Source organism: Boleophthalmus pectinirostris, unplaced genomic scaffold, assembly GCF_026225935.1.
Source record: "Boleophthalmus pectinirostris isolate CB_2022bp ecotype Guang Dong unplaced genomic scaffold, ASM2622593v1 HiC_scaffold_1, whole genome shotgun sequence".
NCBI classification, from domain to species: domain Eukaryota; kingdom Metazoa; phylum Chordata; class Actinopteri; order Gobiiformes; family Gobiidae; genus Boleophthalmus; species Boleophthalmus pectinirostris.
Window position 1 is genome coordinate 25,359,521 of NW_026570970.1, and position 18,728 is coordinate 25,378,248.

The following is an 18,728-nucleotide window of genomic DNA, read 5'->3' on the forward strand; positions in this document are numbered from 1 at the left end:
TGGTTAGTTAGTTAGTAAAACATGCTAACTCTCACCAGAGGCTTGAACTAGTTAATTTAAGCTGTTTAGTTTAGGGGAAATTCCTATGGTTCCAAAAAATGAAACTTGCTGGACTCTTTGAGCTCATATGTTTAATTTCAGGATGCACAGTTACAAGGCACTACAAAGGAAAGCAAGATAAATGAACCTCCCCAGGCGGCGAGTGAACCTCCTCAACCGGCGAATGAACCTCCTCAACCGGCGAGTGAACCTCCTCAACCGGCGAGTGAACCTCCTCAACCGGCGAGTGAACCTCCTCAACCGGCGAGTGAACCTCCTCAACCGGCGAGTGAACCTCCTCAACCGGCGAGTGAACCTCCTCAACCCTCAGAGGAGCAAGCATCAGGCAGCACGGAGGCCTCCACAGTACCCCCTGTGTGTGAGGAGCACACTGCAGAAGAGCCCAAAGAGACCCAGAGTGAACCTCCTCCTCCCATCAGCAGCAGCACCACCAGCACCAGCATCAGTACCACCCCCACCAGCAGCGCCCCCATCGACTTATCCACCAAGAAGAGCTCAGAGCCAGAAACAAATAACGACACTGCAGACGCTCAAGGTAAGGCAACCTTTCACTGCTACCACGACATTACATACCAGGTTTATACTTTATGCATATAATTGGAGGTTCATGTTAAACCTTTTCACCTGTACACACTGTCCTGTCCGGGAGGCGCTACAAATCACTTCAAAGTCGGTTAGATTGACTTAGTCATTTGGACTCTCAGTTATTCCCTTATCTGTTTATTATCTGTTGCATATTGTATTTAGTGTATATATTGTCTGTCCTGTTATGTTAAGTTACTGACACTGAGGATGCATTTCTTGCTATACCGGAAACAAATTCTACCAACTTGTGTGGTCATTAATAAACTATTCTCATTCTATGGCCACTTTTGCTTGTCCTTGTCTGCATTAGTTCCCTTGCTACTTTTAATGGTTGATTTGTTTATGCATGTTTGAGTAATTTTTAAGTGTTTTCCTAAAGTGCATTATAATTTCCTAGGTGACACCCCTTTGTTTGGCTTCAGCACATCGAGCAGCTTTTCGTTTGCAGATTTGGCCAAAAACACAGATGGATTTGCATTTGGAAAATCAGGTTAGCCCTTTGCCCTTTTAACAAAATGTAAAACTAACAAGAAATTGTTAGCTCTTGGTTTTATGTTTACCTTCTCTGCCTCACAGCTAGGGGGCCCTACAGCTCCTTTTGCACTTGTTACATGCATGTATGTGAGGATAGAGTTGCTGCTATTGTGGTGCAAGTGAACATGGCGGTTATTGAATAAATCTGCCTGAACTAAACCTGGAGTTATTATTTAGATTAACAGTCCAGTTTAAGTTTAGGGATGTTTTTGAATTAGTATAATTGTTGATGTTTTTTTTTTCCCCCCAGATTCAGACTTCTCCTGGGCCAATGCAGGAGCCACTGTTTTTGGGTCTGCCACACCCACAACATCAAAGTCTACTGGTGAAAATGATGAAGATAATGAGGAAGAGGAGGCTCCTAATAATGTGGACATTCACTTTGAGCCAATTGTGTCACTGCCAGAGGTAATGCCCAAATCAGGTTACTAATCTGAGTCAGAGAACTATTTCTCTTTGGAATAGTTCAGATTTACTTCTTTAACCTGTTCCCATCCACCTAATTTTGGCGTGTGCACAATAGCACTACATACCCAAATGCCATAGCTTATTAAAAAAAAATCTTAGAACCCACATGCTTGTGTGATGCGTCATTTTAAAGCTTAGGCCTTCTAGTTTCTGTAGATATGCATATGAAGACTGTGAATGCTGGCTAACCTACAGTACAGTCAATTAAATATGTCTAAACATTGTATTTTTTTGCTAGATAGGAAGGTAGATAGGTAGATAAGTTCCTCGTTTTTTGGGGGGGGGGGTTGTATTAAACTGTGATACACATAGGATTTAGGACCTCAGACTTGTGTAACCATTTAGGTATGAATGAAACTGAAAAATCACTGCTCGCTATTATGAACTGTAGCTATCCACAGGGCTGTGGCCATAAGCATGGTCCGTCATCATGGTGCTTTGTTGTGATGACGTTTATGGTGATCCATCTTGAAGAGATATCAGCAATTACAAAGTGGCCAAATTATAAAATGACTATTTGCACATCCAAGTAAAAATGGAGAAAATTATATAAAGGAGAGTGAGAAGACCATATTGTTTTATAAGACCACCTCCCTTAAAATCATCCTGCAAGCATAACGGAAGACTGAACAGGCATCAGGTGAAATATAAGACATTTGTATGCATTAATATTAGTTATAATAACGTTTTAAAAGAATCAAGTGTGGAGAAGCTGACTTGAGAATAGGAGCTAAATTATTGTAGAGGGTAGGCCCTCTGTACTTGAACATTCTTTGGTTAGTTGTAGTTCTGGACAAGGGAAGATAAAGGCAGTGCCTCTTTGAATAGGTTAATGTCATAAAAATAAAACTTTGATAGATATAATTCACTCGAGGTATCCCTTTATATTCATGGTATATGGTCTGCTGTATATTAATGAAAGTCAGTACTACCTGTTTTAATGATAATTTGCTTGCATCTCAGGTGGAGACTAAGTCAGGGGAGGAGGATGAAGAGATCCTATTTAAGGAGCGGACCAAGCTGTACCGCTGGGACAGAGAACTGGGGCAGTGGAAGGAGCGTGGAGTGGGCGACATCAAAATCCTGTACCATCCTGTAAAACACTACTATAGAGTCCTGATGAGGCGAGACCAGATCCTCAAGGTTTGTGCCAACCACACCATCACTAAGACCATGGAGCTCAAACCCATGAATGTGTCGCCCAACGCCCTCGTCTGGAACGCCACCGACTACTCTGGTATGAGACTCTTGATTTTATGTGTAATTAACTTGACTTTGTAACAGTCTATCTTTTAAGTTCTCTTGGCCTTCTAAACTACAGCAAAAAACATAATCACAATTATTTGGGTCATAATTGAAATTAACAAATAGATTTACAATTACTTTCCAAATTTAACCTGTGGAAATGGTCTACTTTAGACCTAATATACTTACAGGGTTGTTTTCAGAGCCTCTGTAGATGAGAGGTTTTGCTCAAAGTGTTGCCCAGTAGAACAAACGCACAGATCATTCTGAACAGAAAGGGTTTTTTGGTACATTTTTGTAACTGAGCAGAGCAATTATGAAATTGGTATCACCATTATAATAGTGATTAATTGCACAGCCCTATGTCACACTTACAGTCAAGCCCAAAATTATTTTTACCCATGGCAAATTTTGACTTAAAGTTACTTTTATTGAACCAGCAAGTTTTTTCTTGATTGAAAATGGCACAGGCGTTTCCCAGAAGATAATAAGACGATACATCATTGTGGAAAAAATATTTCTCAGCCTTTATTTACATTTTAACAAAAAGTGGCATGTCCAAAATTATTTATACCCTTCTCAATAATCAATAGAAAAGCCTTTATTGGCTATTACAGCAATCAAACGCTTCCTGTAATTGCTGACCTTTTTTTTTTTTTAACATATCTCCACTGGTATTTTTGCCCATTCATCTTTAGCGATGAGCTCCAATGCTTTCAGATTGGAGGGTCTCCTTGCCATCACCCTGATGTTTAGCTCCCTCCTCAGATTCTCAATTGGATTCAAGTCAGGACTCTGGCTGGGCCACTGCAAAACAGTGAAGTTTTTGTCCAATAACCATTTCTTCACCACTTTTGCTGTGCTTTGGGTCATTGTCATGCTAAAATGTCCACTGGTGCCCAAGGCCAAGTTCCTCTGCAGACTGCTTGATGTTGTTGTTGAGAATCTTGATGTATTGCTCTTTGTTCATGGTGCCATTTACTGTGATTAGATTCCTTGGTCCATTGGCTGAAAAACGTTAGGTCCCCATCCCCATGTTCGACAGTGGGGATGTTGAAGGCTTCTTTTTTCTTTTCTTTTTTTCTTTTTTTTTTTAACACCAAAAGAAGGATACGTCATTGTGGCTAAACAATTAAATTTTTGTTTCATCTGACCTTATCTGGAGAAGTGGCGTCCTCCTCGGTCTGCGTCCATGGAACCCAGCAGTATGCAGTGTTGGATTGTCTGCCTTGGTGGTGATCCTTGGATTCTTTTTCACCTCTCTCACTATCCACCAGCACAGGTGTCACTTTTGGCTTCCGACCTCGTCCTCTGAGATTATCCACAGTGCGAAACGTCTTGTATTTTTTAATAATGAAAAAATTTAGACATGGCCTTGTAGCCCTTTCCTGACTTGTGAGCAATACACAGGTGCAGATCCTCAGTGAGCTCCTTTGGCTTAGCCATGACTGTTCACAAACCAACTGCAGAGACCTGCTGTTTTTCACTTGTTCTATTGAATTAGGATGATTTAGAACAGCTTGGGCAATTTGGAATTGTATAGAACTCTTAATTTTCCTGTAGACTGTGACAGTTTGCAAAGTGCATGAATAATTTTGGACATACCACTATTTGTTCAAATGTAAATAAAAGCTGAAAAATATTTTTTTCCACAATGATGCTTCTTGTACATCGTCTTATCTCTTGGGAGGCGAAAAAAAAACTTGCTGGTTGAATAAAAGTAACTTTAAATCAAAATTTGCCAGGGGTATGAATAATTGGGGACTTGACTGTAGATGTCAACTTTCCTTCATTTGCACAGCCTTATTTATTACCATGTTAAATTATTCTGATTGGCAATAATGTCCAAAATTACATAACCAAACATTCACTATTGATAATATATTGTATTTCACTTATTCAAGCTTACATGTTATATATTTGTATTTTTTAGATGGAGAGGGTGCCGTGGAGCAGCTGGCCGCTAAGTTCAAAACAGCTGAGATCACAGAGTCTTTCAGGAAGACTTTTTGTGAGTGTCAGAGTCGAATCGGAGAGGACGTGGAGGGCTCTGTTTCCTCGCCGCACATGTCCCGTGTCCAGGAGCACTCACAGGACTCAAACCCTCAGGTGTTCCTTTCTGTGGAGGCTGATGGACAGAACCTGGGAACTATCACCATCGAACTGTTCTCGCACATCGTCCCCAGAACGGCCGAAAACTTCAGGGCTCTGTGCACCGGCGAGAAGGGCTTTGGGCTAAAAGGCTCTATCTTCCACAGAGTCATACCAGACTTCATGTGCCAGGTAAGACTAGTAAAGTGTAATGGGTCTGTAGCAGATTTTAATTTATTCTTGTCAAGATAAATTCTCTTCATCATGCATTGTAAAAGCTGCTAAATAAGAGATTATATTTTACAGTGTCAGTTTTTCCTTTTTTTTTTTTTTTTTTTTTACATAGCATTTTCTCTGGCAATAACTAATACAGAAGCTGCTGACAGGGTCATTTTTCAACCAATCAGGCACAGCGTTACAAAGAATCATGGGAAACCAACTGCCTGACACTATCCTAGACATTTGATTCTCTGTTATGTGTTTTCAAGACACAATTAGTTGGCAGAAATTAGAAAACAATAAGGAAACAACTGCAAGCAACACAATCCCCGACAGTAGGCTATATTCACGTCATAAACCAAGAAGACGTTTGGAAAAATGCAATGACAATTTCCGGCAGGCTCCGTTCACAGTAGTAAGTTTGACAAAATTTAGGAGTGACAAAATCCCTCTCTCCTCAGACAGAAACCGTAACATCAGAGAGACACTGAGCATCCTGTTCAGAGATTAAGTCAAAGAAATCATAGGCATTGACAACACCAGCATTAATGAGGACAGTTAAAGAAACGAAGCTTGGCTTATACACCTACTTATGACAGCACAAGCCGCCTCAGCCTATACCCCGTCTGTCTGGGCTCAACACTCAGGTGATCCTGTCCCAGAAGTGAGCAATGAAGAACTGCAGCTGCCCAGAGACACCAGGTGCACTCTATCTTAGCTGCGCTCAGGATACAGTCGGCTCTTGAACTCATACCTCATTCGGATTGACACTAAAATCACTGACACACTGACAACCATCTCACACAATACAGCACCTCTTCACCTGTGCTACAAAGCGAGTACCACCAGATCTCCATGTGGGAACTCTATGGACAGAACCCATAGGAGCTGCAGAATTCCAAGGACTAACTTAGAAGACGATGATGAAAGACGGCTCGGGTTACAACAACAACAAAATCTAGGAAAATTGAGAAAATTGCCCAGTTTTCTTCATCTCCATGTCATTGTAGCGTTCCGTTACGTTCAACTAATAAACAATTACAACCATACCTCAGGTTTCATAATTTCCCCACTGACGCACAACTCTGAGCGCACTGGGTACATGTGATTAGAAGAGATGACTGCACCAAATTCAAGATGATTCCAAACAGCACATACATATGCAGTCTTCATTTTACCACTGATGACATTTACTTCAGTGGGTTTTATCACAGTCGGTAGGCGGGCCAAGTGTTGGTAACTACGGAAGTTGTCATCACATGTTGCCAAACATTTTCCTGGTTTGTGACATAATCATGAATAGAGCCTGTTGTGTTGTGGGGAAGCTGGCCTGATGTGGTTGAAGAAAGAGGCAGACTTCAACAAAAAAGTGTCTTTGACCAGACAAAATGTATTTAAAATAGACTTCAGATAACTTAATTACAAAACTGTTAACTCAGGTAAACAGAAAATAAGTAACTTAAATTAACTCAAAGTAACAAAGATGTGCACCCTACTACACAAAAGTTGTTGTGCTGATCTCTCCAATAATGCAAAAAGCTATACAAACAAGCAGGTTTCTTACTGGTATACAGTTCTAAAAAGTACACACAACAAGTGACACTTAAATTTGTCTTCTAATCTGAGCCATGAGAGATGGGCAGTTCAGTTTATTCAAATGGAATTAATGGTACAAGAAATTCACAACATTTATGCAGAGCAAACAAAAACGGACTACAGTGAATAAATTGGCATAATAACAATTAAGACAATTAAGTGTATAGTAATTTAAGAGTGTATATAATTAAAGTTAATGTGATCCTTCATTAATAATTGTAATATTCTTAATAAATGAATACCCAAAATCCCAGATACTATTCATCGTTCAAGTTTATTTTCAGGGAGTAGTTTTATCTGTTTTAGTTTTTTGGCTTATTAATTTTGCATCAGTTTTAACTAGCAGAAAGTTTTAAAAATCTAATTATGTTCTTTATATTCTTTATAGTTATATTCTTTATTCTATATGTTCTTTATAGTTATTATATCAATGAGGATATCTAAATATTTTATGCATTCAGTTTTAAAAGATTTTTATTTTTTTTACTTTTAGGGTGGTGACATAACCAAAAGCGACGGCACTGGAGGAAAATCTATCTATGGTGACAAATTTGATGACGAGAACTTTGACATCAAACACACAGGCCCAGGGATCCTGTCAATGGCAAACCGTGGCCGTGACACAAACAACTCCCAGTTCTTCATCACGCTGAAGAAAGCAGAGCACCTGGACTTTAAACATGTTGCCTTTGGATGGGTTCGAGACGGCATGAATGTGGTGAAGAAAATGGGCGAGCACGGCACAAAAGGGGGTGTCCCGGCGAAGAAACTAGTCATAACCAATTGCGGTCAGCTCTAGCCTTTCAAGTTACATGTCAGAAATTACACAGTAATGCACTTCTCACAAAATTAATGTCAGGGGGCAACAAATACAGCACAGTTCATAAAGGACTTGGTACCATTTTAATAGATGCATACACATTCTAAATGGCTATGCCAAAATTGGGTGCATAAGGAAATGGTTTTTGACATTGGAACAGGTGGTTTGTCATTGTCAATAATTTTGACATTGTTTGTATAGTTGTACATTGACTACTTTTTATTGTCTGTGTTTTTTGTCTTTTTTGAACGTGTCCTGAGTTTGAATGTGCTTCACCTGTCTCTTTCGTTGTTTATAAGTCTTAATCTTATTGGTTAAGTCAGGTTATCCGTAAAAAGCACCTATTGATCACAATGTGCCCAGAAATCTGCTATTTTAGATTTCATTGAATTTATATTTTAAAAAAATGATTTTTTTTTTTTGGTAACCTTGCTCTGATGACATACAAAGCACTGTTCATACAGACTACATGGTTATTTATCATCAGGTGTTAGTTTTCTAAAAAAAAAAAAAAACAAACAAACAAAAAAAGCAATTAAGGACAGATTATCATAATTTAAATAGTGCTTTATGTACCAGACTGGAGATGAATAAAGTTGCTTTTCAAATGGTGTTACATTTTGAGTTCATTTGAACCATGGTTCATTTAAAAACAAGTAAACACGATGGAAAGTGGATTTTACCACCTCCTCTATGGAGATTAATCTTTAACGGATCTAATGACAAAATCAATACCGTAGTTAATGGTTTAAATACGCAGTTTAGTTTAGTGAAGAAATTTAGTCATTCGTGGTTATTACAAATAAATAATACAATTAAATAAAATAATAAATCATAAATTCCAAATCTATCAATAGGTGATTCATGCTGGGGACTAGAACTATAATCAAATCTGGAAGGTGAATCCAAGATGGCGTCGTATTGTTTACTGGCGCATGAGCCCCAAATTTTCTCTTCCGCATTTATTTTCTCGTGTGACGTCTGTAACGTCCACAGCGTTTGGACCAATCAGAGCGAGAGCTGCTACAGCGGAGCTAGCACGGGCTCAGAGCGAGGTTAGAGTAAGTCTTACAAATATAACTTTTAGGGGCTTTGAGGATTTAAACAAACAAAAGTTTGAATTCCCAAAAAATGCATTGCGCGTCTCCGGTCCCAAGATCCCGGGGGTGCAGTACCTAGAGTGTCCACTAGTCGGTCTTGAGCCGGGACGGGGGGAGGGGCTTGTCCAGCACACGGACGCGCACGCTACATCGGTCCGCCCTCGGTGACGTCACCGCGCCGCGGTAAAGGGCCTGCGTCGCGCTATTCTCGCTCTTTTTCCTCCGCTTCACCAGCAGCGACAGGCCTTTACTGTGTGAGAACCAACACCGAGGCAGCAAACATGATCATCTACAAGTGTCTACTGACCGGTAACGGCTTTAATCTTTTGGCTTTATGTTGTCTGATTATGCCTTGAACTCCACATTGTACGTTTGTTTTTATACAATGTTCAGAAGTTCGGCCGCTCAGAAGCTAGCGCGTGTTTCCCTCCTGATGCTACCCGTTATCATGAAACCGCCCCGTTAGTAAGCTAATGCTAATCACCCTTTTGCCGGCAACATTTCTAGGCCTCGTAAGTTCGTAATAACTCGAGGTCGTTCTTTCTTATTCGCAGTTAGTTCTAGAGCCTAGTATTTCTTCATTTTACCCATTGAGAGCACGTTTGTTACCGTTTATGATACTTCTAGCGTGTGCGGCACTGTGGTTAACTAGCGTAAAGTGTTATTTACGGGACGTGGCCCTTGCCAGATTTCTGATTATATCACGTCACTTCAGCTTTCCTCTGTGGCCCAAATCCTCAACATGGACCCGGGGCGAGAGCCTCCTTGTAGGAGTTGTGTGATTTTTTTCGGTTCCGATGGCGTAGTTTATCTGATACCTCAGGTGCCAGGTCTTGCATTTAGAAATGTTTTAAATCTGATCCCCCCGCACCTTCATACTGGCCCGAGCCGCAACAGGCCATAATCCAAATTAAGGGGCCGGCAGTGGTCAGAACTTTTCAGGAGACTAACTATACATTTGCCTTTTTTAGGTGATGAGATGTTCTCTGACATCTACAAAATAGAAACGACAGAAGACGATCTCTTTTTTGAAGTTCAAGGCCAAGTAAGATTTGGTTTTACTAGTTACATGATGATGATGTATAATGCATGATTTTTGTTGTAATATTTATTATTTGGGCTAAGCATTAGCAGAAACAATCAGGTAGAACATTTGTGAATCTTTTAAATATTTCCATGTAAATCATTCTACATTCTGAAACCCACCAATAATAATCTAAATGTCTAAAGTTCACTACTGGCTTTGTCTTTTTAGCATATTAGCAGAAAGGTTGGTAGCGTCGACGACTCCCTAATCGGCGGTAATGCGTCTGCTGAAGAGGTAACTGAGGGAACAGATGAAACCACGGAATCAGGCGTGGACATCGTCCTTAACCACCACCTCCAGCAAACTCCTGCTTTCAAAACTAAGGAGGAGTTTCTGAAATACCTCAAGGCATACATGAAAGGGTAAGTGTGAATGCTGTCTAAACATCCTTTGGATATGGCATTTTTAGACAGTTCTTGCATTGTTGCTGATGTCGATGTGATGTGGCCATAGACTGTATAAAGAAGTGGACTAAGTGTGTGTGGCATCACCCATAGCGTTTGGCTCCATTCAAATGAAGCTCACAATGCCAGCAGTTACAGGAGAGAATTTGGAGCCAGCCTCTCTTATTATGAAAAAAAAATTTTAAACTGAAAAATTGTGTGATAAAACAATCTCGTAGAGTGGGTTAATACAAAAATTTACAACCAAAATGAAGAGGCTCATACAGCAGTTAGATAAAGCGACAACAATATATATACACACACACACACCCCCTTTGATTTTAAACAAAATGGCTTTGTTTATTTAATATGGGACAGTGCACATTAGTATGTGTTAGAAGTCTCGTAATGCATATGCCCATGTTGAACACTTCCTCAAACCATGATACAGAACTCTGAACTAAAACTGCGTTCTGGCCCATTCAAGTCTGAAGAACATTGTTGTGACTTGAATTTAATGTACGTTCTTTTGTTTTGTTTTTTGTCTTCAGTCTGAAATCAAAGATCGAGGAGACCTGTCCTGAGAAACTGACTAAATTCCAAGAGGACGCTCAGAAGGCATCAAAGAAGATGTTGTCTATGGTGCTTAAAAACAAGGAACTTGAGGTAAGGCAAACGTGTGTTTAGAAGAATATGGATAAACTGTAATGAACTCAATTTTTTTAAATCTACATAATTCCCACCAGCACAAGAGCATGGCTCTTGTAACTATAGTTGCTGTAGTTTTTCTGTGATTCCAGTTACTGAAGATTTGTTCTTTCCTTTTTTAAAATCAAACTCTTCCAGTGGACAAAAGGCAGACCTGAGTCATGGCACTACTAAATGCTTATATCTTTCGGGACATATGGGCTAGCCTGATTGCCAAGGTTCAATGGCAAATCTTTTCTCCACCAGGACATTTGCAGTCATGTGTAAATTTGATCCATGTAGTAGTAATCACAATTATCTGTTAGAATAAAAACTTCTGCAGTTTGACTTACTACCCTCCTCCCAGTTCTTGTATTTAGAAGTGTGTCTTATTGAATGTTTTTCAGTTTTTCACGGGAGAGTCGATGAACCCTGAAGGCACAATTGGCTTCCTGGACTATCGTTCAGATGGCATAACTCCATTTATGATCTTCTTCAAAGGTGGATTGGAGATTGAGAAATGTGTAAGTACTGTTTGAGACTCAACATATTGGTTGTTTGAAAATGAAGTGAACACAAGGACTTATACATTAGAACTATCGCCATATTTATGTATAGCCCTCTGAATGGAGTACCACACATCTGTGATAGCTTTAGCTAAAAGCGATTGTAACTTTCAAATAACTTCACCCTAATGGGCAAGCAGAGAAATCAAACTTTTGTTAAATTAGGTTGAGAGGAAAGGACAAGAATTATGGCCTTGACACATGGGGCGGTGACATTGCTCCTTCATTTCCAATGTTTCTATTGCCCTGTTTGTAATGCATTAACTTGTGTCTCATTGGAAAAGTAAAAATGCATGCTCATTGCGAGTTTTCTTTTTCTCACTAATAACTTGCAGCACAAAGCCAAAACTACAATCAAGTACCACAATGTATTCCGTTTTTAATTTAAGAGTAACTGTACTAAATAGTTACTCTAAATTAGTTTTCAGAATGCACGTTTTGGTACAGTTACATTTTTAAATGAAAGATCACATGTACAGTAGTTTAATTCATTATTTTCTAACTTGCCATTTAAAGATGTTTGTAACGTGTTATCTAATTTCTCTTTGCAGTAACCACCCAACCATCTGCTTTTTGATTGACTGCCGCTGCCCAAACTCTACCAAATGCCGAGACCAGGAGCACTATTTTGCATCATGCTGTACAGAAAACTTTAATCATTTCGTTTTGCGCCCCCTAGCCACCAGTAAAGGACTGAGGAATGGGAACTGACCGGTCATGGATTTTAGTTTTTAACTTCACTCTTTGGCCCATGCAGTGACTGGAAACCCCAATATTGTAACGTCTTGGCTGTTTTTAACATTGATTCCTATGAGTCAGGCTGTACAGACCTGGGTTTAAATAAAGTCATACAGACTCTGAATAAAATCTATTGCCACCAAATTTTGATCAGTTGTATTTGTACCACTTGGAGTCAAAATGCATAAATGGATTTAATACTGTATCATCAAAGGTCTCAATTTTATTTTAAGATGCTTTGCTTAATTGGTTTTGTTGTATCAGCTAAAAAACGGGGACTTGCATGATCTTGCTCCTTAATGCACACAGTATGAAGTAATTACTTGTAAAGAGCATTCCTGAATTCTTAAGACTAATGGCATCATGGGCTTATTGGGGCTTTTTAAAGGGAAATTATTTTACTTGTTAGCATCTTCGTAATATTGTACTGAGATTTGCATATTGTCACATCTGTATATAATTACATTTTACAATCTGAACGCAGAGCAGATGTGACTATCACTGAAGTTATAGTAGCGTACTTGGTTGTAGGGTGACATGTCTGTAGGTCAGGAATGGACAAGAGACCTTGTGCCATGTAGTGGATGTCAAAAGTTTTTATTGATGCCAGAAAAACATTGAAATGAGGACATTACAGTGTACAAGGTTAGTGTTAAGCCCAGTTGGTGGATGTCAAAAGGTGTGATTGTATCTTCAATGGGCAAGAATGTTTTCAATGTTAAGACGTCTTGTGTCAGAGGCCCGTCAAACCAGTAGCACCACCCTTTAATCTCACACGAAAGGAATCCATGATGGATGACATAACTATTTCCGTTTGGGAACAATGGCATGTACCTTTACCTTAGTTCAATAATACTTAATATCTTGTCCTGGAGGGCAAAATTCAAACTAGGATGCATGGGCAGTCCATGCACCATTAGACCATTAGAAAAGCAACACAAATTTGAAGCAGTTCTTTGTGAAAATAACATTAATGCATTTATTTTCTTGTTTAAATACAGTAATAAAAAATGTAAACATTTACTTTTGAAGTCTAAGCAAACTAAAGAACCACCACTTCTAAGTATACAAACTAAAATAAATCCTGTTTTTTCTGTGCAAGTTAAGTGTTCTTCAGGTCTGCATCTCCTCTTCGTCTGCAGACTGGTAATGGCGGTACTCAGACTTTAGCTCCCAGGTGCTCTTATGAGCCCCTTTACTGTTATACGTCCCAATCTCGCGCATTATTTCCTTTAGGTAAGTCTACAAACAGAAGGACATCACTTAATTGAAACATCATTGAAAAGTTCCACCTTTAATATACAAATAATCCTACAGCTAGTCCTGATCAAGCCTAAATCTGGAGCTGGGTCCCCTGGCGCTCTTGACCCAAAACATGCAGAGGGGTAAAATCCTTAAGCTAAGGTATTGTAAGGCACTAATCTGTCTGCATATGGTCTGTACCGCTGAATCTGGTGCCTATATAAAAGAGCACTGATTCGGACTGTCACTGTTCACTGCTAAATAAACGGGTCACAGTGCTCTGGCTCATTCCTCCTCACCCATTTGGTCTGCTACAGTAGTCCTGATTTGGGCTGTAGGCAGTTGATTAATTGGTCAATGTTGTCTTACTCGACTAAAAATCGTCTTAGGCGACAAATCATTTTATTTAGATCAAAATTTTTATGGGACAACAGCATAAATGAAAAGTTACTGAGAGACTGATTTATATGAACATTTCGTATTTTTTTGGTATTTATGTTTCAGATAGTTGTTTTGGTTTTGTTTGTGAATGTGATTTGGGTTAAATCCACAGAGAAACATAATAGTTAAAGCTTTTGCCACGGCCCTTTATTTAGACGACCATGAATTTCCCAGTGGCAGTGAAGAACGGGTCAAATGAAGGCAAAATACCCTATGGTCACAATAAAGGGTATCTTAACCTTCATATAAAAGTACACTTTGATCAAACCTTTAACAGTTTTCTATAGCATTTCCTCTCTGTGTATATATTTTGTAGGCCAACTGAGACTGATGACTGTCATATGCTCTACTGTCTGTCACCACTCGCTTTTGTCCAGTAGGTGTCACTGTTCCCTTCCCCCTGAACCAGACGAGGCACGTGTCACGTAATGGATAACAGGGATGTATTTTCTGTAATGGGCACGTAGGTAAGTTTGAGCTCAGTTAATTTGAGTGTTGGCCAAAGTGCTTGAGGGGAACAGCGCTTGACTCCTACTGTGATGGCTGACGGTTACGCAATCAACCGCAATCAGCCGACCCGCAGGTCCGCTCTGCTCCTACACACTCCGACTAGCACCGCCAAGACACGGAGCAGCATTGATTCATCTGGAGAGAGGGAGAGGGAGATGGAGAGATTGACGAAAGAGGCATTGGTAAGGGAGGTTTATATGAACAGAGAAACAAGGAGATGGATGGATAAATGGATAGGGAAAGAAGAGCAGGTAAAAGTTAGAGAACAGGGAGGCAGAGAGGAGAAGAGGGGAGGGATGAGAGAGGCACAGGTAAGTGAGAGGAGGTGGACACTGACAGAGAAAACAGGAAGGAGAAGAAGGAAGCATAAAGGAAGAGGAGAGAGGGATGAGATGAGGTGGAGAAGAGATCTGGAATGGAGGTAGCCTAGAGGTTCTGAGCCAGGAAGGGAGCAATATGAGGAGAGGGATGGACAGAAAGTTTAAGTGCCTATGACAGTTTAGACTACTCATTTTACCAAAACACAGTTAAGATAATTCTATTTAAGATTTCTATTTAAAAAGGTTTAAAATTGTACTTCCTGGTTGGAAATCGTGACATCATATTAGGGAATTCCATAACTGTTACCTTACAAAATTCCTCTAAAGTCAGAAATGATTATGACTGACATATACAAATATAAAGAAAGACATTTATTTTGTTCAAATCATATTTAAAGTATCCAAAAAAAATGTGTTTCTTACGTTTGATGTCACATGAGGTTTGTCACAATAACATATTTTGAAGTACGATATATTGCTCAAGAAAATATAAACAATAATATTGAAACTAAATTATGCCACTGACACAATAACCCTAGTAAGTAAGTAGAATTATCCCCCAAAACCTGTTTTAAAATTATAATACGGTTAAAAAACATGACCTTAAATGACAAAATGAAACACTTTGGTAGTTAGTTTTTATCTATTATGAGTAAAACAGGAAAAATAACAAAAGATTCTTGAGTAGTACAAAGAAAACATACCCACGATAAATATTGACCCTCAAAAATTATTACCCCATCTAACATGTACTGTTGAATAAGTTGATATAGTATTTATTGTGACAGGCTTATGTCCTGTGTTTTAGAACATATTTTTCTTCAAAAATTGCTTCTTGATTGGTGTAAAATTATCATTTATATATTTACAATAGGTATAATCCCACTAAATTAAATTGGTAAATTGGTGATGAGATATTTGTGAGGTAATGTCCATAATTTTTTCCATGGAATATTGTCAAAAGAGTCCGGCTGCTAACAGTGCACGTGTAGGGCTCCATTTGGAAGGTGCTCTTTTTCAGCGGCGACTCATTATAAGGCAAGTTTAATTGAAGATGAAGCCAAGTAACTTCCTTTTGAAAAGTTTTTCAAAGTTTGGTGTGCTGCGTCTTCACTCACACCTGCTCAAGCTGCCATCTTCGGGTGCTGACACTGTCCTACTGCTTCCCTAATTTAGGCTCCTGGCAACACTAATGGCATAATTCTGTTGCAGCCAATGAAATAGCAGCAGAGGTAACCCTGTCATCATATCACTGAATACATCTCAAAACGTCTAATAAACAAAATGTGAACTAAAACGTGTTAAATTTATTCTACTGAGTTTGGAAAAACATCTGAATAAATGTATATATTTGTTTATTAAAATAAAATGGCAAATATTGGTAGGGACCATTTTATCTTCCCCAAATATTGGTTATGACACGTCCCCACCGTCCCTACGCAAAGCTACGCCCTTGGGCACAGGTAAGGGAGAGGCAGAGGAAAAAGGGAGTGGGGCAAAGTGAGAAAATGAAAGAGGGCGTAAGTATCAATAACTAGTCCACCATATAGACTTACTGTTCAATACATGGAACAATATATTTTTGGGCTCATTATTTATGGTATGCACATTTTCTTTGCAATAGTACAAACATTTTTGTCATTTGGTTGTAATATGATCTAAGCTTTAGAAGGATGGTCAAAAACAAACAAACAAAAAAAAAAAACTTTTGTGGCAAATTTTTGCTTCATTCTACTATTTATTTGTTGCAGCTCATGCTTTTAAATCATACTGTCCATTTACTAATGTTTAACTGGGATTGTCTTGCTTCTTTTTTTAAAGTAGTTTCAATATTATCGTTTATCTTTCCATTTCTCTCTAGAAAAATATTGTGCATCAGAATTGGTTATCGTGACAAACCTAGGCGTGGAGGGGAGAGGGAAAAGAGGGAAAGAGAAGGAGGGATGGAGAAAGGGATGAAAGACAAGACTAAGGGAGATGAGACAGAGTTATAGATGAAGGGGGACAGACAGGGGGAGGAGAGATTGGGAGGAAAAAGTGTGAGAGAAAAGGGAGCATAAAGAAAAAGTAGGGGTCAGAAGGGGAAAGCGTGAGAGGAGTAAAAGGAGGGAGAGATCAAAGGTCCTATATTACACTAAATTACTTCATGTTAGAATGTGGTTACCTCATCAAAAACATATCTGGAGTTTTGTTTTTTTGTTTCCTTCACACATTTGAGTAACCCTTTATTCATCTGTCTACATCACCAAAGCTGAAAATGCTCTGTCCCACCTTGATGTCATCAAGTTGTAGTTTTCAAGTGAATAGTTATCTTTTACCTTTAGATCAAAGTTTGGCAATTGAAGGTCTGAAATCATCCAAATGATTCTAGTGAAAGTTTAAAAACAAGTGGAACATTTCCTGTATTACCACATGATATCACAAGGCGAACAGTTTTATTAAAAAACTCAGCCTAAATATTCAGGGTTTGTGTGTTAAACATGTTAGTATGAAACAAAACACAACTCCAAGTACAGTATGTTTTTGATGAGTAAACAACATTATAATATGTATCATAAAATAGTGTAATATGGGGCCTAAGATTGTCAAATGTGTTGAATGCAAGGGCCAGTTTTGATTACTTTGTACTTTTTTGATATTTTATGGCAAGCGCAAAAATGTTGGGACTTAATCAGTTCTATTATTGACTAGACCTGAGAGCTCACCGTCAGAAATCTGCATTTTAACAAGATAGATTTTAGCTGCACTTTTATCTGTATTAAATAATATTGGCCTGTTGAATGCTGTGTTGTCAAGAAAAGTTCAGCTTCAGAAGAGAATACAAAAAAGCTACAATAATAAAAGATACAAATTCTGACTTACGATACGCACATTACAAACAGTGCCTGCATCTAATAATAATAAATCATCTACATACTATTATTATTATTAATAGTCTTACTGCATTACTGTTTTGTTTTTTGCTTTTTTGTTAAATTAAATGTATAAAAAGCAATTTATTAATACTGCATGTAATCCAGAAGAAAAAAGGGAGGGAGAGAGACTGACCACAGGCTGTTTGGTGATCTCCACCAGGTCCTTGATGTTATAGTACCGGTGTTTCTCAAAGGCAGAGAAGAGCATATCCAGAACCACCTGTCGCTCTGCACGCACCATTTTACCCTCAGACTTCTTCTTCTTCTCATACTCCATCTGAACACACAAAAACTCACACTGTTAAAAGGGTCTGTACTTAATTTAAAATTATTCTAGTTATGATAAATGGAGTTGGAAAGTGCCCCCATGCTCTCTTCCTATTTGGAACGCTGTGGCTAGTGGGTTAGCTATGTTCATTTATACTGATGATTTTTTTTATTTTTTATGATTATTATTATTAGAAATAAAGATAAATGCTGTTTTTTTAATCAGACATTGAACAAATGCTGCCAAATATGAAAAAGTAAGACAGAAAAATATAATCTGCATATTAAATTTACATAGCATTTTCTAAGGTAATAACCAATACTGCCTGAAAAAATTATTTTGAAATTTTGAACAGAAATTTCCATCGGGATAATAAAGTGTGATCAGCAGCTACTGACAGCTTTTTTCATCTAATCCAGGCACATTGTTGAATCATGGGAAGCCAACTGTCTAACACTATCTCAGATGCTTGAATCTCTGTCACAGTACATTTTCAAGAGTGACAAAAAAGCAAATAGTAAGTAGAAGATTGGAGAAGGCACAAGAAGAAATTCAATTTGTCAACTGGACAACAGTTTCAGGCAAATATAAGGAAGTGTCCACCAGCATTTTGACCAAGAACCAGCTTGGATGAGCTGCAAAACATATGTGATCAAAATAAACATTTGTTTGACTTCAGCCTGCTAATTCTGCACTCTGTATCCTTATACCATTTCCAAATTGAAATTTTAGTAGCAGTATATTATTTTTTCAGTGCATAATAGGAAACTTGTTGATGTAATACAAATTATGGAATGAATCCAAACCTTTAAAAGTTCCACACGCAGGTAACAATGAAGGGCCTTTAAACCCA

The 18,728-nt window shown here is 38.6% G+C and overlaps 3 protein-coding genes across 3 annotated transcripts in view; 2 read left to right on the forward strand and 1 right to left on the reverse strand.

Moving 5' to 3' along the window:
- ranbp2 (RAN binding protein 2) overlaps positions 1-8,231 on the forward strand; it is a 34,498-nt gene extending 26,267 nt beyond the window's left edge. The window contains exons 24-29 of the mRNA XM_055152663.1: positions 142-595; positions 1,043-1,135; positions 1,430-1,587; positions 2,611-2,884; positions 4,826-5,175; positions 7,292-8,231. Of these exons, the coding sequence (XP_055008638.1) occupies positions 142-595; positions 1,043-1,135; positions 1,430-1,587; positions 2,611-2,884; positions 4,826-5,175; positions 7,292-7,597 (1,635 nt within the window). The 3' untranslated portion in view covers positions 7,598-8,231. The remainder of the gene's footprint in view (positions 1-141; positions 596-1,042; positions 1,136-1,429; positions 1,588-2,610; positions 2,885-4,825; positions 5,176-7,291) is intronic.
- A 637-nt stretch (positions 8,232-8,868) lies between these two features.
- On the forward strand, positions 8,869-12,323 carry tpt1 (tumor protein, translationally-controlled 1). The gene is made up of 6 exons (XM_020920314.2): positions 8,869-9,027; positions 9,690-9,763; positions 9,974-10,167; positions 10,740-10,854; positions 11,283-11,399; positions 11,993-12,323. The coding sequence occupies exons 1-6, from the start codon at positions 9,000-9,002 to the stop codon at positions 11,993-11,995; spliced, it is 531 nt and encodes a 176-aa protein (XP_020775973.1). The 5' UTR covers positions 8,869-8,999; the 3' UTR covers positions 11,996-12,323.
- Positions 12,324-13,131: 808 nt separating this feature from the next.
- The window catches only part of LOC110156091 (general transcription factor IIF subunit 2-like), a 60,270-nt gene continuing 54,673 nt past the window's right edge, over positions 13,132-18,728 (reverse strand). The window contains exons 7-8 of the mRNA XM_020920275.2: positions 17,741-17,884; positions 13,132-13,421 (exon numbers count right to left, since the gene is read on the reverse strand). Of these exons, the coding sequence (XP_020775934.2) occupies positions 13,293-13,421; positions 17,741-17,884 (273 nt within the window). The 3' untranslated portion in view covers positions 13,132-13,292. The remainder of the gene's footprint in view (positions 13,422-17,740; positions 17,885-18,728) is intronic.